The sequence below is a fragment of the Akebia trifoliata genome, chromosome 6, assembly GCF_017979445.1.
Source record: "Akebia trifoliata isolate Shusen 1 chromosome 6, ASM1797944v1, whole genome shotgun sequence".
NCBI lineage: Eukaryota > Viridiplantae > Streptophyta > Magnoliopsida > Ranunculales > Lardizabalaceae > Akebia > Akebia trifoliata.
In genome coordinates this window covers 5,874,948-5,897,331 of record NC_141380.1, presented here as the reverse complement: position 1 = coordinate 5,897,331, position 22,384 = coordinate 5,874,948, and the positions used below count along the sequence as shown (strand labels likewise).

The window sequence follows — 22,384 nt, the reverse complement described above, 5'->3', positions numbered from 1 at the left end:
TAACATAGACAAGCAATGTAAATAGTAAAAAAATGCAAGCCAAGCCTTGGATTTAGGGGAGTGAAAATATAATGGTTATGGACCATGATTGTATTTTCAATAAATTTTTTATTAAATGTAGTGTATTTATTTTCTTTAAAAATTAGTAATTCCAAATTATAAAGGAAGGGTTTATTAAATGAAATTCCAAACATTTATTAAATGAAGGGGTTTTTTTTTTTTTTTTTTTAAGAAAAAGCAAGTAATAATGGATTTTAAAAAGTAAATTAAGCATCAATAAAATTGATATTTGAATGTATTAAATCCAGCTCAATACAAAAAGGCTTTGAAGGTGCTCTACATCCTAATATATTTTTAATTTTGACGCTCCCATGTTTTCGTTCCTGCTCCCACATCCACTTACACACTTTGGTCATCACTATGGATAGAGCAAACACGACTCATCAAAGTCCACAAATTTTTTTGTTTTTTCTTCAAATTTACTTGTTTTATATATGGGTCCCGTTCAGCACCCTAAGCTTTACCACACACTTTAACAAACGTTTTTTGTCCTATATGGGTTAGAAGTTTTGGAATGGGCTGATTTTTGATGAGCATGATCTCTATGGCGAGGAGATCATCCTCACCAAAAATCAGCTCATTCGAAAACTTCTAACCCCATCAAAAATGATTTACAAAAAATGGACGGTTCATGATTTTTCAACTTGTAAACATGGGGCTAAACATTTCGGAATGGGCTGATTTTTGGGGAGGATAATCTTCTAATCATAGAGATCATCCTCACCAAAAATCAGCCCATTCCAAAACTTCTAACCCATGTAGGACAAAAAACGTTTGTTAAAGTGTGTGGTAAAACTTAGGGTGCTGAACATTTCCCTTTATATATATATATATATATATATATATATAATCTGTTGAGAGTCAGACTTGAGGTTTTTAATTTGTCTGTATTATGACCTTAGTCTGGGGAACTTTCGTCTACAATTTGATAAAGGCTCATCAACCACCATAAGTAATTTGGTAATTGTTGATAACAAAGAGCAATTCCCTTTTTTCAATAAACTAAGATCATATCGTTGAGAATGATATTTCCCCCCTTACTAGTAACCCTTTCTATGCACAGAATTGGGCCATACTGGGACGAAAACACTCTAGGAAATCGGCGAGTCATCACATAATGAAGCCTTCAAAATGATGAGATAAATAATTAGTATATGTACGATCTTGAAAATCTGCCTTATGACTTGTGCCCAAGTAATTTTCCCTCGTTAATCTAACCTGCTTCAATCAGTCAATCGGTCACCATACTGTAGCACTGGATTTCAATCCTTGAACCTATGAAGGTCATACTGCTTTCTCGCATAAGAGGGGATGAGGACAGATTGATAATAATTTATCTTCAAGATATAATTGGATCTGGTGCATAGTTCAACATCGGAACCTGCTCAATCCTGCTGACAAGAAAGTGGAATTAGTTGTGTGGAATACTTCTGTAAAGTCCCAAATAAGGTTTGAAAAAAAATTATATCAGAAGAGCTTGCACAAAATCACTTTGAATGTGCCAATGCACGACATAAGAGACACTAAAATAAACAAAGATGCATGTAAGATTCGGATTTTGGAGAACTAAAGTGGATATAACAACAACAACAAAAAAAAATTGATTTCCACCATTATTTTGTTGTACAAGACATGACTAGAGAAGGAGGAATAGGATTCATGTAGCTGACCCAAAAATGTTGGACCAAGGCTCATGATGATGATGATGATGTCCCTTGGAACCATGAAAACTGATGCTTTTAAGTTGCAAATTTGTTGTACAAGACAAAATTGTGTGTGCAGTGCTGAAGGGCTATGCTTTTATTTATTTATTTTTGTTATATTTTCAATGTTGTTCTACAAGATACTATTAGTGGATCTTGCGATGGTATCCTTAGTTTGATTAGAGATATGGAGGAAGCATATGATATGTTTATACTTGATGAAGAAATTCAAAAAGCAGAGGAAGAATCTTCCACGACCATTCTTTTGGAAAACCTATAACAAATTGGACATTGGAATGCGAGGAACACGAATAATGATTCGTTTAGCTGACCCCAAATATTTGGCATAAGGCGTTGTTGATGTCGTATAACATAGGTTGCCATTGGAGTGCAATACAATCAGTAACGTGCATCAGACATTAATGATCATTGTTTTCAAAAGATGTTCAGTAAGATTCTCAGAAAGAGAAATTTCCCAGCATCTCTGGTACTAGCTCAGAGGACTTGATTGTCTTCACACTTACCTGGAACCTTTTACTGGTTTACCTTTTCCTTCCTTTCTTTTATTTTTTGTTGTAGGAAGGCAAAAAATAATGTGGACTGAGGTAGTAAGAAAGGATCTGCAGAAACATGCCTTGATGGAAAATACAGAAAGAGTTGAATGGTGAAGAGTAAGGCTAGCCTTATTTATTAAGATTTCAATCTTACTAAGGGTCGTCGAGCTCACCTTGTGGCATCCAAAAACATGATCCGATGCCACAGGGATGTAGAGGACAAATTCTATGGACTTTAGGGAAAAAAAACTTAAAAAAGGTTCTTTTTCACCGTAAGATTTTAATTTTAAATTTGGGAGTTCGGTGGGAGTTCAATAACCGTCCATTTTCAAAACCTTGGATCAAGCCCCAAAAAATATTTTTTTGATTTTTTTGGATCTGAGTTTTTCAATGAATTCTAGAGGGTTATGGTGAATTGGTTATCCATTTGAGCTCAACGACTCTTAGTAAGATTCAAATCTTACTAAGGAAAATGTTTTTCAATGACAAAATAGGGGTCATGTTGCCAACACCCATGCTTATGTAAGGTGTAGATAATGATGATGATCTTCCATCATGTTGCCATACAAATGCATCTGCGAAACACACATAATATACATATATATGTCCTAGAGTTTGCCTGTGCCAAAAACTATAGCTGAGTGGGACCTACAGTTGTGTTTTATTATATAAGATATATAGAATGCACATGTCGTGTGCAGATATGCATCCCCAGAGTTGAAGATAAAAGAGAATGCAGGCATAAACATTTTATTCTTCTACACTAGAATTCAGATGTGTGTACATACCTTTGTCTAACTTTAAGTATGCCAGTGCCTATCTGCATAGGTATGCCCATGATGATGCATTCACTTACTCCCTCAATTTTGTCATCCCTCCCATTACATGCAGCATTAAAAAGATGATCTGCTGTCTTCTCAAATGATGCCAGCATGAGCACACTTTCTTTCATCTTTTGTATGCCAAATCTCGTGATTCCTAGCACTTCACCCTGTTACAACACCAGATACAGATGAAGACATGTAGGGATTTTAGGTTTTGCTTCTAATTCATGCAATAGAGTTAAATGGACCAAACAGGTCACACCTTATATGTCATTAAATCTGCTAAAAGCATCATATGGCGTATGTCTATGCTCATTCCATGACTTGCCATGGTGTACTGTATTTCATCAATGATGCACTTTCTTGCAGCTTCAATCCCAAGCGTTTCCTGTACTTCTATGATATGATTACTTGTTGTTTTACATCCATCAACTCCTGGAGTGCCCATAACCGCTCGGAGGTTTTTACTGAAAAATACAATTGCACGCAATGAGATTCATAAACAAATAACATAGGATACATTTCCTACTTGTATCATGGGATAATCAGAAAAGCTACATGAGTACACCAAGACATGGATCTCATATTCACTTTTTTTTACAATGTATTTATGCATCTAAATCTTCAAATCTAAGGTCACTATACTCAAGCATTAGGGCAAGCTAATAAAAAATTTAGATTTTTAGTAGCCATAAGAGTTGTTTCAATGTCCTCCTTATCTTCAAAGATCCCCGACTTCCTTTCCTTCTAAATGGCCCAACTAACAATGGAAGGAATCATCCTTCATAGAGCCCTACGTCTTTTGAATGATAGTATTAGGTCCAACCGATTAAACTGGGTTAGTTATCATGAAGCATACATGAACAACTTAACGTAAATAAATAAAAGGAATAAACTCCACAACAATGCACACAAGTTCATCAGATAACATCATCCAAGATAAATGCACAAATTGTTGAATAATTTCAACATAAAATCCACATGAACCGAAAAAAAGAGAGACAAAAATCAGTTATCATACTAACCCTTCTACAAGCAAGTTGTACTTTCCCTTGTTTTTGTTTATTACTGCACGTTCAACACTTGATATGCCCTGTGTTTAAAAGACGAGTATAACATTACAAAATTATCCAGTCCAGCAAATAATCAAATCTTTTTTTTTGTGGCAAAATCACCTCTTTTTAAATGATAATCTTAAATATATATATAAAACATTAGGAGACAGAAAGAGAGTCCAGTGCCCACCTTTACAATAACCTTTGGAAGCATGGCTTTATAAGAGTGCAGTTCAAAATGAAGCTTACTTCTATCCGCATTAGGAGGATGGATTCTCAACTTTTGATCATTCAAGATCTCAACATGCTGTGGGATGCTTACACTTTAGACATTATAAATGATAGACAGACATTAAAGATGGCATAAAAGATTAAAATATGAATTTCTCACCTGTGGTTTTAACTTTGTTCGCGGATGTTGCAAAATAGATTGTTTTACGCTATGAGCTGAAATTCTCAATTGTGAAGCTTGAATCCTTTCCATGTCAAGTGTAACAACTATTGATGCATGTCTTGATGTCAATACAATTTTCATGCTTTTGGCAACCTGCATAGCAACGCAATGATCAATGTACCTGTCTACAACCTCTGTAGAATGATATTTACTATCTCTGATTTTAAAATCCCTAATATGATACAAGGATCATAGTTAGGTACATATTTCCTGCCAGTTAGAGGTTAAAACCTAGATGATGAGACCAATAAAATGATTTCAACCACATGTTTGTAAACTTTGAAACATTCATTCATTAAAGAGGGAGGACAGACGTGGCAGAAAAATAGAGATGTTCATACATACTTTCAATAGTGATTCTTAATCCCAATCAGCCGACGACTTATCTATAAGGCTTCTTGCACATGTTCTCCATTTACTTAGAAAATTTGCCAAGAAAACGATTTTCTCAAAAATGACAAATTTCCTGAGAATTTTCTTTTTTTGATCGGTAAAGATAATTTCCTGAGAAATTGCTTCCCTTATAGATGAATTTTCTCGCACTTGCGGAAGTCATTTCTCAACCCCCCTCCCAAATAAATAAAAACATAGAAAAGGATTCTCCTACCGAGATGAAATTATTTTTTTCCAAGAACCACGTTCATTTTCTAATTTCCCTACCACTTTCAAGCCCTAACCTCCTCAATCTCTTGGTGCGTGGTAAAGAAGATAAGAAGCATCTCCTCTTCAACAATGATGACTCTCCAGCCTCAATGAAAAAGGTTTTACCGTTAGTTCTACTCCTTCCTCCACCTCTTATTCTTCTCCTCTTCCTTCTTCCTCTTCTTATTCTTTCACCTTTTCAAATCCACCTCCTTCAATGTCCTTCATTGTTGCTTGCTTTACTGATTATTAGACAGTTGATTATGGGATTAACCAAATTGTTAAGGCTCGACTAGGGTTCCATTAGCACTAGGAACCATAAACAAACAATTAAAGTTAGTGCATAAAATTATCTACATACAAGTAAAATTCCATGAAATTTGAATTATGATTTGATTATTTCAAACCTTTATGAGTTCGATTATGGAATGAAATTGATCAGGAAAAAAAATGAAAATCAAATGGTGAATTCATTCATTTTCTCATGTGAATTCATACAGTGATGATTAATTATCTCAGGAAAATTATTTTCGAACAAACGAGTTCTCCAGAATCAAATTTATTGAGAGGACACTTTCTCTGCAAACAAACATGCCCTAAGAATACTGATACTTCTAAACATGTTTCTCTAAAAATACTTGAAAGTTCCCTTTTTTCCTTCTAATTTGAGTCCTATTAACACTAGAATCTTTTTCATCTCTACCTCAATAGTTTGTCATTTTTGAGAAAAGGTCTCTTACTTTTTATTTTCCCCCTTTTGATGTTCTCTAAGTATCCCGTGATATCTATCTATCTATCCACATATATATATATATATATATATATATATATATATATATTGTAAGCAAGCAAGGTGGTTAGAAGTCAACCAGAAAGTGGGTCCAATGAGATTTGAACCTAGGTCGTGGGATCAACTCTCCACATGCCTTTTTACCAACCTAGCTAAGTTGGCACCTTTATGTATACATATATATATTTACTCCATCTCTCACCGGGGATATAGGGACACTTGAACCCTCTTGATTTTTGGAGTTGACAAATTTTCCTCTTATTATAAGTTCATATGTTGTCGGTATTGCTTATAATGGGGCTTACTCAACATACTGTGTTTGAATTAAGCTATCCACTGATAGAGCTAGTTTTGAGGAGTTAATTAAGAGATCCTATCAATCAGTTGGACTTAAAATTAGATATCCGTCACTAAGTGGAGGAACATGATTCATTCAGCTCATCAACATTTTTGGAATAAGGCTTTGATGATGATAATGATGATTCTTTTTCGCAAAACTGCAAAGAGATATGAGAAGTGTTATGGATTTTATGCAATCCCCCAATAGACTTGGGGATTCAATATTTTAAGTTCAATATAATTCAAGAGAATTTTTTTTTTTGTCATGAAAGCAAAACCAATAGAAAGATATCATATCAAACATCAAACGATTAATAACTATAAACCAAAGTGAACCATTTAGAAAAGATACAGAACCAATCAATCTGTCAGATGACTGAATACGTACAATTCCAAAAGAATATCTAGATTCCAAGGTACCTCTTAGATTTAAATGCACCCCTATTTTGAGAGATCTTGTGGTTTTTATTTACACAATGATGCATAACAAACAGAGGACCCTATAGAGAATTATTGTCAAGAAGATAAAAGTACAAAAAGATAAAGATAATTTGGTAGATAAACGTATACCTCACCCAGCACTGTTTTCTCGATACAGCCTTTCACTATTCGTGCTGATTTAACATCATTATCACACTCAAGTGTGGCAGTAATTATGGGTGTACTGATATTTTTGGCACCATTGATTATTTCTTTGATGCGAGGAACTCCAAGTGTAATGTCTGATGCCGAGTTATAGGATCACATTATAAACCAACCAATTAATAACCACAAGTACCAAAACTAAAGAGTTGTAAAATATATTAAGCTTCCAGAGACAATCATGCAATGCACAGAAAAATGGGATTTAACGCTAAGGGTTTCTTTTCACATGAGGGTGCCACCTTGTTGAGGTGGTAAAGTTGACAGACCTGGGATCTAAACCCCTCTTTCATACTTTGAACCTATCAAAAAGGAGGAAAGGGGGGGGGGGGGGGGGGGGGGGGGTTGTGAATGCAAAAAAATAAATCAGTTAAGTATTGCAAAGCAGAAGCTTAAGTACAGCCTGCACCTCTAGCCTCAAAGCGGGATTTTAAAGTCACTGGGACCAATATTTCCATTAGTACTATCTATCCAAAATATATATATATATATATATTTCCAATAGTACCATTTCTTTCTAATGTTGAGTGATTACTTGCAATCCGTCTTCCTATATTTTCATACAATCATACTAGAGTAATCCATATGGGTCACCATAAAAATAAAAATAAAATAAAAAATCAGAGCCACAAATTATGTTTTTTTGAGTAAGCTTTTCGGTAAAACGGATGATATATTGGCCAGAAATTTCATGAAGATTTGGAACGATTGATTCATGGAGAAGAAACGATGCTGAACCTAAGAGAGACAACGTGTTTAATATTTTTTGGAAGATGAAGAATCTCTTCAGAAGTGTGGCTCTGACAATGGAAGAACTGGGTTTGTCTAGCCGACCCCAAATCTTTGGGATAAGGCTTCTCTGCTCATGATGAATCTCTTGAACAATTTCCATGCAACTAGTAAGATTCTTAACTATGTCTACAATACGATAACAATTCGACTATTATTTTATTATGGACTGTCTTATCAAAACAAAAAATAAATTTAAAAGAATTCATATCAATAGGAAACACTTGTGGCGGTAATTCAACAAGAAAGAATAATCAAAAAAAAATTATTTGAACTGTGAAGGTAAATATCAATAAATAAAGGATACTCATGCTAGCAACTCCAGCAAAATGAAAAGTTTTTAATGTCATCTGTGTCCCTGGTTCTCCGATACTTTGAGCTCCAATAGCTCCAATTGCAGTTCCAGCTTCAATTTTTTTTAAATGGTAACGAGTAATGCATGTCTCTAAGAAAACCTACAACATAGAAAGAAAAAAAAAGCTTAAATACTTAATGGAAGAAAATCTGGGAATGCACTAAATCTTAAAATATTATTAACAAAAGACAACAATTTGACATGCAAATGTCTAAAGGAGCAAATTTGGTATAAAAAACAAAATCATTTCCTTATACTAATACGATCTTACTGTGATTCACCTGAAAGGGAAAACATGGCTAGTAAAAGATTGACAAAAGAGCTTGTACTTTACACAAGCTTTGTTTGGGATCATTTACGCAGGCTTTTCAGTTCCCACTATTACTTTTGTCTAATTTCCAAAGAATCTTAATAGATTTGTTGTTATCTACACTTTATCTCAAATATTGGATGTAGACATCAGACATACATATATCATCATCATCAAAGCCTTATTCCAAAATCTGGGATTGGCAGAACAAATCCTGGTCCTCCATTCAATTCTATCTAAAGTCGTGTCTTCTATTAAGTCAAGTGTCCTCAATATGGTCCAAGCTAAATTGCAATGGGAAAAAAAATTATATATGCACCGGCATCTTTGTTTTCCATAGTTAGTTGAATACTAATGCCTACTGTTGAGATTTTGTAACATTAAAAAAAAAAGTTACTAGTGGCACCCTACCTTTACTTATTACACCCCAATTTCTTAAAATATTTTTCACACCAATTAAAGATTAAAACACACTCTTCAAACATTACAAAGGTTTGGCTCAAATTATGATAACATTACAAAACGTTATAACACGTTCAAACAATTTCAGTAGTTGTTTACAATTATGATTAATCTCTATAAGATCCTAAGCCCCAAAAAATAGAAATCTAGCCAAAAGAAATGAGAAAGCTTCTATTGGCACACCAACTTTTACTTGTTCTCAATCATTCACTTATTTTTAATTGGGGTGTAATAAGGAAAAGTAGGGGTGCCAATAGCAGCTCTCTAAGAAAATGGTATAGCAGAATGAAAAACAAAAAGAGGAAGAAAAAAAAAAAGTCAATGAAAGGCAGGAAGAAATAATGACATGCAGAGTAAGATTCGGTACCAGTTTTGGAACAAAAACACTCAAAAACTAAAAGCAAACATTTACAACAAGTGAACATCGCACAAACAGAAGCTAAAGGAGCAAAGTTGGTAGAACATAATATATTACCTGTAGCTGCTGAGAAGTAACACCGGATATATTTGCAGCCACTTTTTCAAGAAAAACAGAATTATTCTTGTCAACATGCTCCTCATCCAGTTGAAGTAGCCTCCTTGTGTTCTTCATGGTAGTAATGCATTTGTGAAAAAAGTCCAATAAGGATTTCTTAAAGGCATCAGAGCAACCCCCCTCAGGGGTCATATCATGTCTTGAGAGTCTATTATTAACAATCTCTAAAACTACTGAAGGTGACAAGTTGGCATGCGTACTGGAAGGACATGTGGCCTGTCGAAAGACAAACAACCTGGGCATTATCATTCCCGGAATTTGTCGGGTAATCAATCACAAATAATAGATGGGAACTGACCTTAATTTTCAAGTACAATCTGTCTAGATTTAAGGGAACACCATTTTTTCCTTCCATTTGTGCTGGATCCATGCCATCATCCCCATAATGAAATTGAATTACCCCACCACTAGAGTTACGAACTGTATCATCATAATGAATAGAAAGGTCCTCCAAGGCTTTGATTAATCTACGAGACATGTACCCAGTGTCAGCTGTTTTCACCTGTAGTGATCACAATATTCCGAAGGTGATTAAACACTCTCATATAAAGATTCCATGTAAAGACTATAAATAAATAATGGAATTGAAAGTGAACTAGGCTGATGGCTAGACACAACAGGATAGCGTAAGCTATTATCTTTTGGAACACCCAAGAAGTTGAATGGAGTGGACCAAGCAATGCAAACGATAGAAGTTACACCATATCTATTGCTATCATCATAGACCATTGAGAAAAATGAACCAATTTAAAGAAATCACTTAATCCCTACTATAAGATCATTAGACACGAATTAGTCCCACTTCCAAAGTGCATGAGACACCCTGTTGCATAAATGAATGAAGTATTACAATCATCAGCATCATCTAAGCCCTATCCTAAAGATTTGGGGTCGGCTAAAGGAATCATGTTCATTTATGCGACATGGTGTTCATATTCGGTTTCACTATCTCAATCCGCGTTTTTTTTACCTTCCTCTCACTCTTCTAGAACCTTCAACTTGTATATTCCTCATAATTGGGGCTGCAATAGGCCTTTGTCGAATGTGCCTAAACCATCTCAATCAACTTTCTCTTAGTTTATCACCTATTGAAGCTACTCCTACATTTTCTCGAATGCCTTCATTTAATTATTTTTCCTAGTATTTTCACTCAACATCCTCATTTTTTCCACGCTCAATTTATTAACAGAATGTTTCTTGTCCTCCCATCACCTCCATTGGAAAATCACATATTTTTTCATTGTTCGGTGGCACAAGAACTATGATTGCATTTGTGGTTCTTCTTGGTGTTTCAGTCTGCTTCCTGTCATCCATTTGCTTGTTGTTTGAGTCTTCTCTTTTCCGACCACAAAGAGAATTTGAGGAGCTTAACCCCTTTTTCAGTGTATTGGGAGAATTGGCAATAAAGGAGTTGCAGATGTTTGAAGAAAAGGAAGAGCCTATCCAAGATATTATTATTTAAATCCAAGGATTTTTTATTTTTTTGGGTAAACTTTTTAAAGAATTTTCGAGTGCCTTCTTTGAGGACCTCATTGGTAGATGGGACTTGGTTTGTTGTATTTTGTAGTCCCTTATATTTTGGTTTTTTGGTGTTGTGGTCCTTGCTGGTCATCTCAACATGCCTTTCTTTTATCACCTCCATAAAGTATAGTTGGTATTATTGTCATCTCATAAAATTTTCCTTCTAATGTGATCAATATGCATCAGTCACTTAGCACTCCAAAAATGTACCTCCTCTGATTCTATGGGCAATATATTTTGAAATATCTCCATCCATATGAATAGTAGACCCAAGACGACGGATATGGTCAATTCTGGAAATGGGGAATTTTGGAAACATTTTCTAGAGGATATTAGTTTTGCAAAACATTTTCATGGAAAAATTTGTTTGTAGAAAACATTTTTTTAGAAAAATATTATTAAAAAACTTAGGGTTTTGGAAAATGCTTTTGAGAAAATGGATTTTTGAAAAACTAATTTTTTTTTACTACTGCCACACCTAACCCGTCTGGGAATTCGGTCACAAGAATGTTGATTTCCTAAGACCAAATTCTCATATTGGTCTGGCCGATCTGTAATTTCGATCTTGAGAAACCAAAATTTTAAAGAGACCGCATGATTATTCTTCTGTTATCTTCCTCATTTTTCCACCAAAATCCTTAATTCCTTTTGCATTCTCTTTGATTTCTTACCCTTCTCATGGGTAGATCATTTTTGGGCTTTGATGCAGGATTTGGGAGAGGTTTGAAGCTCTTCCACCGAGGCTTTTCCTTCATTTTTGACATTGAGACAAGGTTAGTGGCCTCTTACTCCTTTCTCCCTCATTTTTCTCTTTATGTTGATTGCAGTGTAAGATGAATTATGATGAATTCATACCTATGTGAACTTATTTTGACTGAATGAAACCTTATTTATGAAAAAACTTGGATATTTTATCTGAGAATCAAGATCGACGGTCAATTTTTTTTTTAGTTTTGTGATGTTCTTTTGTTTGTTGGGTGGGAATGGGTAATTGATTATGGTTGGAGTGCTGGTTAGTGTCGACTTTGCATAGGTTCTATCTTTTGCATGGGCTTCATGGGGTGTATGTGGGGTTACGTATGGTTTTGGTGAGTCAAACGGGTGGATTAACAGGTTTTGAGTGATTTGATGGTTTAGAGTGAATTTTAGGCAAACTGGTTTGATGTTTGTGGGTGGGTAGTTTGGTTTGTTAGATGGTTAGGTTTGGTTTGGGGTGAATTTGGCGAATTGACTGGGTTGAGTTGGATGGGTTTGTCACGTGGTTTGGAATAGGTAGGGTGGTTAAGGGTGAGTTGACTTGGTCAAGTTAATGTTTTGATGTGCGTAGGGCTTTGAATGGGGTGTTTTTACGTGCTAGTGTTTTCGGAAAGCTTTGACAACTCATACCAAAAATTAAATGTTAAAAAAAGTGATAAGAAACAATGTCATGGATATCTGTCATATTCGATCGTATATGCTAATTTGGATAACTAAAACACACATGCCATCGTGGCATATGCGATTTAATGATTTTGGGTCCTTATACCATTGCATACTACTCCAATGGTAAAAAAATTGACCATTGGAGCATTAAGTTAATTTTTTTAATCTATCTTCTCCTATAAATACCCTATTCCTACGTCAATATAAGATATTTATTTTACTCTTCTACTCTCATATACTCTCTTTAAATCCCATTTTCACTATTCTTCTTTAAATTTTGAGTTTATGCATTCTTACATACTTGTTAAACATGCAAATAGAATAAAATTAGTAATATACGATTGCAAAAATATTTTTCTAGAGTTATTGTAATAATTGCAAATATTTCTGAATTTTGTTTACATTTCTTATTTTTTCTATTTTTAAAAAACAAAATATGTGCTATGCAACCGCATATGGTATTGTGCGACATGCTGATCACATAATATAGCATATGCCATTTGAAAGCATTGACTGACATGACACAATTGGAAATCAAATATAAGCATGCACATGATTTAGAACCAGAGAAGAGAGAATCATACAGCAGTATCAACAAGACCTTCACGCCCTCCCATAGTATGAAAGAAAAACTCAGTCGCCGTCAAACCAGTGTAGAATGAATTAGCAACAAAGCCTTTAGCCTGAAATAAGAATAATGTAGCCCTTCATTGTTTCAGAATATTCAAGTTTACAAGACTTAAAATGCATTTGATTTGAATGATGAATTGTTGTCGTTTTGGTACCACAAATTCAATGAAAATGGAACGATGCACATTCAGCTTGAAGGAGAAATTTCAAATGTAGTGAGAGAACTTTGCACCAGTAAAGTGAAAGTAATTCTAATGTGTCTCACATTCAACATACCAATTGCAGGAATGCATGTTTAGCATTAGAAAATTGCAATATGTACTGAGCCTATACCAATTTGTAGTCCCAAACAAATCAAATTAACCGTTGGAAATGCTTCAAATTCTCAAGGCGCAGCCATGCATTAGGTAAATATCAAGCCACTTTTTAATAAAATGTGCATTTAAATTCTAAATTAAAGAACACAAACTGAAAAAAGGGAGACATTGAAGCAAAGAAATTAAGATCACAAAAAAAATCTGAAAGACAGACAAAGAACGATAACTCTCAAAGGCAGACACACAAGCAAAGCTTGTGAAGAAGGCACTAAATACGTGCACAGGGGGATTCCCCTCTATCTATAGACTCATAAAGCCCACTTACCCATTCTAGAATTTCTAACCACACAAACTACGAGGTAGGAAAATGGTTATACAACTGAAATTGTTTCACAGACTACAAGAAAATATGACTGAACAATTCCAATGACCAATTTACCCAATATGATCTCCAATACTTGCAAGACATGGTTGTGGCTTGACCTGATTATTAACAACCCTATTCCACGCATGTCCAATTTCTACTATGGGAATGTTGAAGTGTGGAGGAAGGCTGATCTCATCACAAGCAGCTGTAGAATATGGTTATGGAGCAGAGGACCACTCAAGTTGTCATTGGCACTTGGGACTATAACTAAGATGGGCAAGAACATATATAGGGTGGTGTTCGGAGGCCCTAAAGAGAGCCAAACATTGTGCCAAACATTTTTTCAATGTATGGGTTAGAAGTTTCGGAATTGGCTGAGTTTTTGTGAGGAGGATCTCTATGATAAGAAGATCATTCTCACCAAAAATCAGCACATTCCAAAACTTCTAACCCCATCAAAAGTGGTTCACAAAAATAGGATGGTCCACGATTCTTCAACTTGTAAACTAGGGCTAGAAGTTTCGGAATGAGCTGATTTTTGGTAAGGATGATCTCTTCACCATAGAGATCATCCTCACAAAAAATCAGCCCGTTCTGAAACTTCTAACCCCTATTTTGAAAAATGTTTAGCACAATGTTTGGCTCTCTTTAGGGCCTCCGAGCGCTTCCCATATATATATATATAGGTTGATGAGTAAAGATTTCATTCAATAAACGCGGTCGAGATGACTAACAATTACTACAAAGGAGCACCAAAGAATAAGGCGCAGACAAACTACACACTCGTGGTCCCATCTACCTACAAAGTCCCAAAGAAAACCCCTCTAAACTCCTTGAATATCTTACAGACACACACACACACAAAACCAAGATCGAAAGAAGCAAGTCTTGCACTGTAACACATTTTTCCTTCAAAGATACGACGATTACGCTCTTTCCAAATCCCCCAACAAACAGCAAAGGGGAGGATAGTCCACAATAACCTCTTTGCTGCCCAAGATTGAAACAAGGATTGAACCGATTGAGGCAAACAACCCACCATATTGAACAAACACAAAACATGGTTCCACTCCCGGCTGAGGATTATTTAACACTTTTTTTTTATTGATAGGATTATTTAACACTTGAAGCATACATTATCAGCTACCATATATTAGCTACAGATTGATCCAAATTTTGAGAGATAACGTGACAAGATATTATGCACAATTGGTGGAACATCTGATCATCAATTTGATATGAAATCATCAGCCTCTAGTCATTTGACTACTTATGATTATGTGTGCATAGTCAGGAGAAATGCTCAATCATTGGATTCCATTAGGGAGAAATAAGATGGTATCCAATGTTCTGTATGCTATCTGTTTGTTCAAGGATTTGTTGTTCAACATTTTATGGAAGCATTTGGAAGTGGTAGAAGATTCAAAGTGACATTAGTTAGGTAGGAAAAAACACATAAATATAGTCAACATTCAAAGGTCCCCAGGAAACTCTGAAAAGAACCCCAAGTAACAAAGCAAGGTGTGGGTATAGTAATATAGTATGTTTTATACTGACATACATGGGAAGTAAGGATAAATAGCTATGAAATAGAATTGGACTTACAGCAGGTGTTTTCGATTTTCTAGGGAAATGTGGGAGACTTCGATCTATAAATCCATTAGGAGCACGGCGACCACCAACTGATTGTTGGCCGACACATGCAATCATCTGGCTAATATTGATCGGAGAACCTTTGGATCCACATTGCGACATTATCAAAGGGCTATTCCTCCAATGCAGTTCGTCCATACAAACCTGCACCAAAGAAAATGAAAATCAATATGAAATTATGCAACTTCACTCAAATGTATCCCAAAGACTGATAAGAGAAGCTTGATCGTCCTTGTTTTTGCACTTTAGACAAAATTGATTAATCTTTAACAATGGAAAATAACACCCGCTGTCAAACAATCCTTCATTGGTAGTCCAAAAATTAACCAGATAAAAAAATGTCCTTACTTTTGCAGTTGCCTCTCGAATTCCATTTAAGACTCCAGTAATCTCGGCTTCCAATGTTTGAGCAGCATCGCAACCTGGTTGAAGTTTAAGTTGGCCTTTATCATATGATTGTATTAATTTATCACAGGCTTCATAACCTTTTTCAATACTATATTTTTTCTCGCGATTGAGATTTCCTCTAGGTTGGACATCATCAATCCCAATTGAGAACCCATGATTCCCAATCCAGTGGGCACTGCAGACAACCAAACATTAAGATTATGGGACTTGTGAAATTATAGTTCTCATTTTTTAGTTCAACATTTTAGGGTATGATTTAATTATGGCATTGTATGGCAATAAGTCCGGCGGAGAAACTGTGCCAATCAGATTTTTGAGCATACGATGCCTACATAACAAGGACACACTTTTAGGATTTTGCCATGTCAAACATGTATCAATACAGGTACTCACTCCATAAACATCCTAAGTTATAGTTGCCCTTTATTTTAGTGATTTTTTTATTTTTAAAAGATGGACTTTGCAAAGATTGCTGGGGTGATCAATCCTCCAATCACTAATTTATTCAGTTGTTAAACAAAACCATCGTTTGACATCAAATATCTATTTTTATTAAGTTATAGTTTACAATTTAGATAAATAGTGAATTTCGATTGTAACATTCATTCTAGAAAAAATTATCAAAAAATCATTGATAAAATATGTATAAAAAATATATACATTACTTGTACAAACGACTTGAGTACACATAATATTTATTCACTAGTAAAAATGAACCATGATTAGGCAGGATTTATATATCATCTCATTTTGACTTATTTAAAGGATATTAGCACTTCATAATAGTTTTTTTTTTTTCATTTAAGAAAGTGTTTTACGTAAAGGTGTATGCAGTTATGTGACTTCATTATTCCCATTCCTACGTAAAATAGACTTATTTTTGGCAGTTGGTCTCTTTGATACTTGTGCCAACATGTAATGAAATACTACTGATTTTCATTTCCATGCTTCATATAAGTTTGATGAGTTATGACTGTGTTTTCATGCCTGTTTCATCATTACAAAAATTTCCTCACCATTTCCATGAAAATTGGATTAATCTCCACACTAATCGAAATAGTTCTATAAAATACTTTCATTTCCAGACGAACTAAAATAGACACCAAAATTGGTTGCAATAAACATGTTACATGTATGAAATAAAATTGGATAAGTGTAAGGTATTCCATTCCAAATAATTGAAAAAGTATACAAGATCTGGGTTGTCAAAATGATCTACAAAATATTTTCATTTCCAGACTAACTAAAACAGAAATCAAAATAGAAACTTAATATTTGGTTGCAATGAACATGTTACATGTCAATTTTTTATTTTGGATAAGTGTCAATAATTGAAAAACTATACAAGATCTGGGTTGTCAAGGAGATCACCCTATCTGGAGGAACATGTAAAACATTTTGCAATATATACATATATAGGGGGCGGCTCATGGAACAACAATTGTGACAAAATCTATGACAATGGTTTTTGTCTTATATGGCTTAGAAGTTTCAAAATTGGCTGATTTTTGGTGAGGATGATCTCCTCACCATAGAGATCACCCTCACCAAAAATCAGCTCACTCTGAAACTTCTAACCCCATCAAAAGTGATTTACAAAAAAAGAAACGGTCCACGATTCTTCAACTTGTAAAATGGGGTTAGAAGTTTCGGAATGGGCTGATTTTTTAGGGAGGATGATCTCCTCACCATAGAGATCACCATAGATTTTTGGGGAAAGAACACATGTTCCAAAAAAACTATTTTACAACACTGTAACTTGGCAAAGATCACACCCAAAAGTACTAGAATGAAGCCTATGAGACTCGACAGATGGAGATTTCTGGAAGGAAAAAAAAAGGTTTGCAGGAAGTTTCTGGTTGCCCTAGGGTTGACGTAAGCAGCCCAATTATTTTTTTCCAAAGTACCGTAGATAAACGCTTTAGAGCTCTAATATCATGATGTGGTATAAGATTTAGATTTAAGAGACAGGATGAGAGAGAGGAGAGGACGAAGAAGAAGAAATTGGGGCCCAAAAGATTAGGGTCGATAGACCTACTTCTCTTATTTATATAATAAAAGGACAAATTACATAAAAAAACCATGCACCTACAATAATTAATACTCTAACAATGTAAAATTTCTAGATGGCTGGTTCATGAAAATGTTTTTTTTTAAAGAAAAAATTAATTAACAACTTTTACAAAACATAAAATATTGAATATGCAATGGACAAGACATGCAAAAAAAAGAAAGATAAATTGATTAGGGATTTTCTGTGGACCAATAGTGAAGTGGAAAATTATTTGTCCACCAAAAAAATAAAGGTTCAGATTTCAAGAAAATTATGCATGTGAACTCAACTTTTTTGGATAAATGGTAGCATAGGTTAGGGGGTGACTAAGAGAATTTGTGGAAGGAAATATTAAGGAAAAAAACATAGTGACAAGTTCTTGGATGGGTATAAGAGATTTTAATTAGCATCATAGGTTTTCGGTCTTTTGGAGTAATCTCTTTAAGGAGTTCAAAGGTGTATTTTTTTTAAGACCTTATGTTTACGTAGGATTGGATCTCTAAGGATAAAGAGTAGGTCCTTGCTTAGTTGGTATTAAATGTATTAGACTGCACATGCCCATGGTTTCACCAAGATGGATCAAGCATTCCCATAACTAGATGTGAAGCCCCATAATTATCCATCAAAACACAAAGATATTCACAAGCAAACACCCAGTAGAAAATTACCTCAATTTTGCTAGACGGTTCATGCAAGAAGCCGCAGCATGTGCATTGTAATCTCTAAGAAGGACAGAGAAAAGTCCATCCTTATTGCCATTTCCTGGGGAAGAATTATAAAATTAAATAAATAAGGGGTTAGAAGATCCAAATCCTTGAAAGGTAAGAAACTCTGAAAATTGGCTAGGCCTAAAACAATGGGGGAAAAATCCTGCACAGTATTTCAGACCAGCCATTGATGCAAAACATTCTGACTGAGAAACTGTCAGGATAGATAAAACAATTTAACAAACAAATATACAAAATCCACAACACTTGTCAAGTTAAAAAGATGATATAAGAAAAAGGCATAATATCCGTCAACAGATTTCACATCAGACGATATCAAAAAGATTGCAGATGCAAAGTGTTGTCGGGGGCATTTTAGTCTTACTATATCCTTTTGTTTTCTAGGTATTATGTTACTCTAATATGGGTATTTTGTTCTCTATAACTTTCCTACATAAAGAAAAGAGATTGCTTTCTTATTAAGAGTATACTTGCCAGCATCCCTAACTATTTCTTATCTCTATTCTCTATTCCTCGTAGTGTAGAAGTCAACATGAATAAGATTTGTAGGGATTTCTTTTGGCATGATAAGGAGTACAAAAGAAAGTACCACATGGTGAGTTGGAGTAAGATTTGTTTACCAAAAGATAGAGGGGGTTTGGAACTTAGAAATTTTGGGTAAAGCACTGTTTCGGTGCGGGTCGCGAGAGCGGTACCAAATCGAGGCAAACTCTGAATATTAAATATGACATCAAAATAATAGGGGTCAAGGTTGGCAAGTGAGACGATGAGGGATAAGCTTCATCGTCGAAAGGGAAACAGCCCGAATCACTAGCTAAGGCCCCTAAATGACCGCTCAGTGATAAAGGAGGTAGGGGTGCAGAGATAGCTAGGAGGTTTGCCTAGAAGCCGGCAATGAACTATGTTCTTTTATCAAAGTGATTGTGGAGATTTGGTGAAGAGGAAGGTAGCTTGTGAAGGGACGTACTGGTTGACAAATTTGGGTTGAAGGAGTTGGGATGGGAAATAAAAGAAGCTAAAGGGGTATATGGGTGTGAGGTTTGGAAGAACATCTTATGTCGCTTACCTTTTTTTCGCAAGGTGAGGTTTAAGGTGGGGAAGAGTAATAGAGTTTGATTTTGGGAAGATAGGTAGTGTGAAAACATTCCTTTGAAAGAAATTTTTCCAGATCTTTTTGTGGTGTCAAGCAAAAAGGGGATGACCATTAACTCATTCTTGGTAGGAGATGGTTTGGAGAGAGTATGAGACTTTGCTTTTAGGAGAGACTTCAATGTCGAGAATTGAATAGTGTGGAGCACCTCTTGGAGATGGTTGATGATACAAGGGAAGGGGCCTTTACCGTACGCTCAATGTATATGGCTGAAAAACCGAATCTGACTTCCCTTTTCCCCACTTCCATGATTTGAGGTACAAAGGTTCCCTCCAAAATTCAATATTTGGCTAGCAAGCATCCATGGGTAGGTTAACTACTATGAATCAACTCATTAAAAGAGGTTTTCAAACGTTAAATTGTTGTGTTTTGTGCATGAGAAACAAATCTTCATGCATTGCTAAATAGTGAATCGGTTGTGGGCTCATTACCTTAGCCTTTTCAATATCGAAGGTTGTTTACTACGCACGATTCGAGATCTTTTGGACTTGTGGCTGTTTTTTTTGGGCGGGGGGCTTCATCATTCAAAGTGAATTTTGTGGAGCATATTGTCATTTTCCGTTTGTTGAGGTCTATGGAAGGAAAGGAATAAGAGTATTTTTAAGGAAAGGAATCACCTTTTGAAGAGCTCAAGTTTAATGTGTTGGAGTTACTTTTCCATTAGGAAAGGTTTCACGAGAGTTTTAAGGCATTTTCTTTGAAGATTTTGTGATTCAATGGCATCTCATTTGTAACTTGGGAGATTAGCGATACCTTTCGTGGTTTCTTTGTGATTTTCTTTGTTTTACCCTCTTTTTTATAAGCTTTGTATTTTGGGATTTCTTGTTCCTTTTCTAAAGAAATTTTAACTTATCAAAAAAAGAGATTGCTTTGTATTGAGTGTATATTTTCCTCCACTCTCGGGTGTGTCATACCCCAGTTAAGCCCTGTGACCCTCTTATATTCATAGTTCTCCCCTTCTCCAATAGATCAATCTTTTGGAGTAGTTGGTTAACACGGTATCAAAGTGCTAGGTTCATATAGGTCACAGGTTCAATTCTTTCCAACCTTATGGGTGAGGGGGAGTATTTTCCTCCACTCTCGGGTATGTCATACCCCAATTAAGCTTTGTGACCCTCTTATATTCATAGTTCTCCCCCTCTCCAACAGATCGGTCTTTTGGAGTAAATGGTTAGTTAACACTTTGTCTTTGTGTTTGTGCATCATGTACAACTTTGGACTGGTCATCTCAACCTCCGTTCTTTTAGTAATTTTTTTTACTCATAAAGAGAGAGAGAGATTAGGGATTAGGAGAGATATAGAATACCCATATTTCCTCCATTTTCTTCATTGTTCTTTTCTTTTAATCTAATCAAAGCACTTTTTCTACTCGGTATCAAAGCTAAGTATTGTCTTTTTTCTGCTTTTTTTAATACATTCGTGAGTAATATGTGAATTGTGAACAATATCTGTGAATGATAATGTGCAAACAGTAACCCCATGAACAATACTCAATTCCATGTGTGATCTGATATGGCTCAAGTTGCTCCTTACTGTGATGATTTATTGAATATAAAAGGATCGAACTATGAATCTCATGTCCTTAACCTCAACCCATTCCCTCTTATCTTGATCGTTCTCCCCGACTTAAACATCATTTAAGTGATTAAGAAGAGATATTACCTTGGTTATCTCCCAATCATTGAAATTTCTCCAAGGTCTGTAATCTTTTATCTAGAATCTCTCATTTGGTTGGTTGTCTTTTGTTCTTCTAAGGTATCCTTCTATTTTTGGCTGCCTCCTAGGGAGTATTCTCACTATGGATAATTTGATCTCCCGTGGGTGGATCACTCCTAACGTTTGCCCCCTATGCCTGAGAGATGAGGAGTCTGTGGATCATTCTCTTATTCATGGTTCCTTTCCACCTGGTATTTGTCCTTCTTTTCTTTCATTGTTTCAAATGAATTGGGTTCTTCTAAAAACCTTATATTGTTAGAAGGGTGGGCCTTTAATATCTTCTCTCATAGAAAAAGGCACCTTTGGGCTATTTTTCCTTCGACCACTGCTTGGGGTCTTTGGTTAGAGAGAAACAATAGGGTGTTGCAGGGTAAGGAGAACAACTCGCATTCGGTGTTTATGGAGATCTTAGGGTTGCTATATTTTTTGGCTAAGATGAACAAGGAGTTCTCCGGGGTTTCTTTCGAGGATTTTGATTTTTGATGGGATAGTCTTTGTAATTTGTAGGCTGGCTTTTCGGTGGCTCTTTTTTCTTATTTGTTTTTTTTTTTTTTTTTTCCTATATTTTGCGTTATTGCTCGGGGGGTTATCTCGGCCTCCTTTCTTTGTATTCTCCTTCTGATATTTATAAAATCTTTATACTTATCAACAAAAAAAAAATAGTTATGATATTTTTGGTGATTTATTGGGCAATAATTTGCAAACAAATGTATTGGGCAGCATATCAACAAAGGTATCTCTACTCCCAACAACTGAATTATTGCAAATCTATGGATGAGTCAGCAGACCATTACTTATACATTTCCCCTTCGCTCGGGCCATTTGGGTAGATGTCTTCATAAGCATTGGCCTGTGGTAGTCATTCCCAACGCCCAGTGCATGATTTGCAGGCTGGTATACAAAAG

General features: G+C 35.3%; 1 protein-coding gene across 1 annotated transcript in view; it reads right to left on the bottom strand.

Moving 5' to 3' along the window:
• Positions 1-927: 927 nt before the first annotated feature.
• The window catches only part of NRPC1 (nuclear RNA polymerase C1), a 33,673-nt gene continuing 12,216 nt past the window's right edge, over positions 928-22,384 (bottom strand). The window contains exons 15-28 of the mRNA XM_086445428.1: positions 18,554-18,647; positions 15,773-16,007; positions 15,377-15,568; positions 13,042-13,140; positions 9,813-10,016; positions 9,455-9,730; positions 8,160-8,307; positions 6,992-7,143; positions 4,588-4,743; positions 4,387-4,503; positions 4,167-4,234; positions 3,404-3,608; positions 3,106-3,308; positions 928-1,451 (exon numbers count right to left, since the gene is read on the bottom strand). Coding sequence (XP_086301554.1) covers positions 1,400-1,451; positions 3,106-3,308; positions 3,404-3,608; positions 4,167-4,234; positions 4,387-4,503; positions 4,588-4,743; positions 6,992-7,143; positions 8,160-8,307; positions 9,455-9,730; positions 9,813-10,016; positions 13,042-13,140; positions 15,377-15,568; positions 15,773-16,007; positions 18,554-18,647 — 2,201 coding nt within the window. The 3' untranslated portion in view covers positions 928-1,399. The remainder of the gene's footprint in view (positions 1,452-3,105; positions 3,309-3,403; positions 3,609-4,166; positions 4,235-4,386; positions 4,504-4,587; positions 4,744-6,991; positions 7,144-8,159; positions 8,308-9,454; positions 9,731-9,812; positions 10,017-13,041; positions 13,141-15,376; positions 15,569-15,772; positions 16,008-18,553; positions 18,648-22,384) is intronic.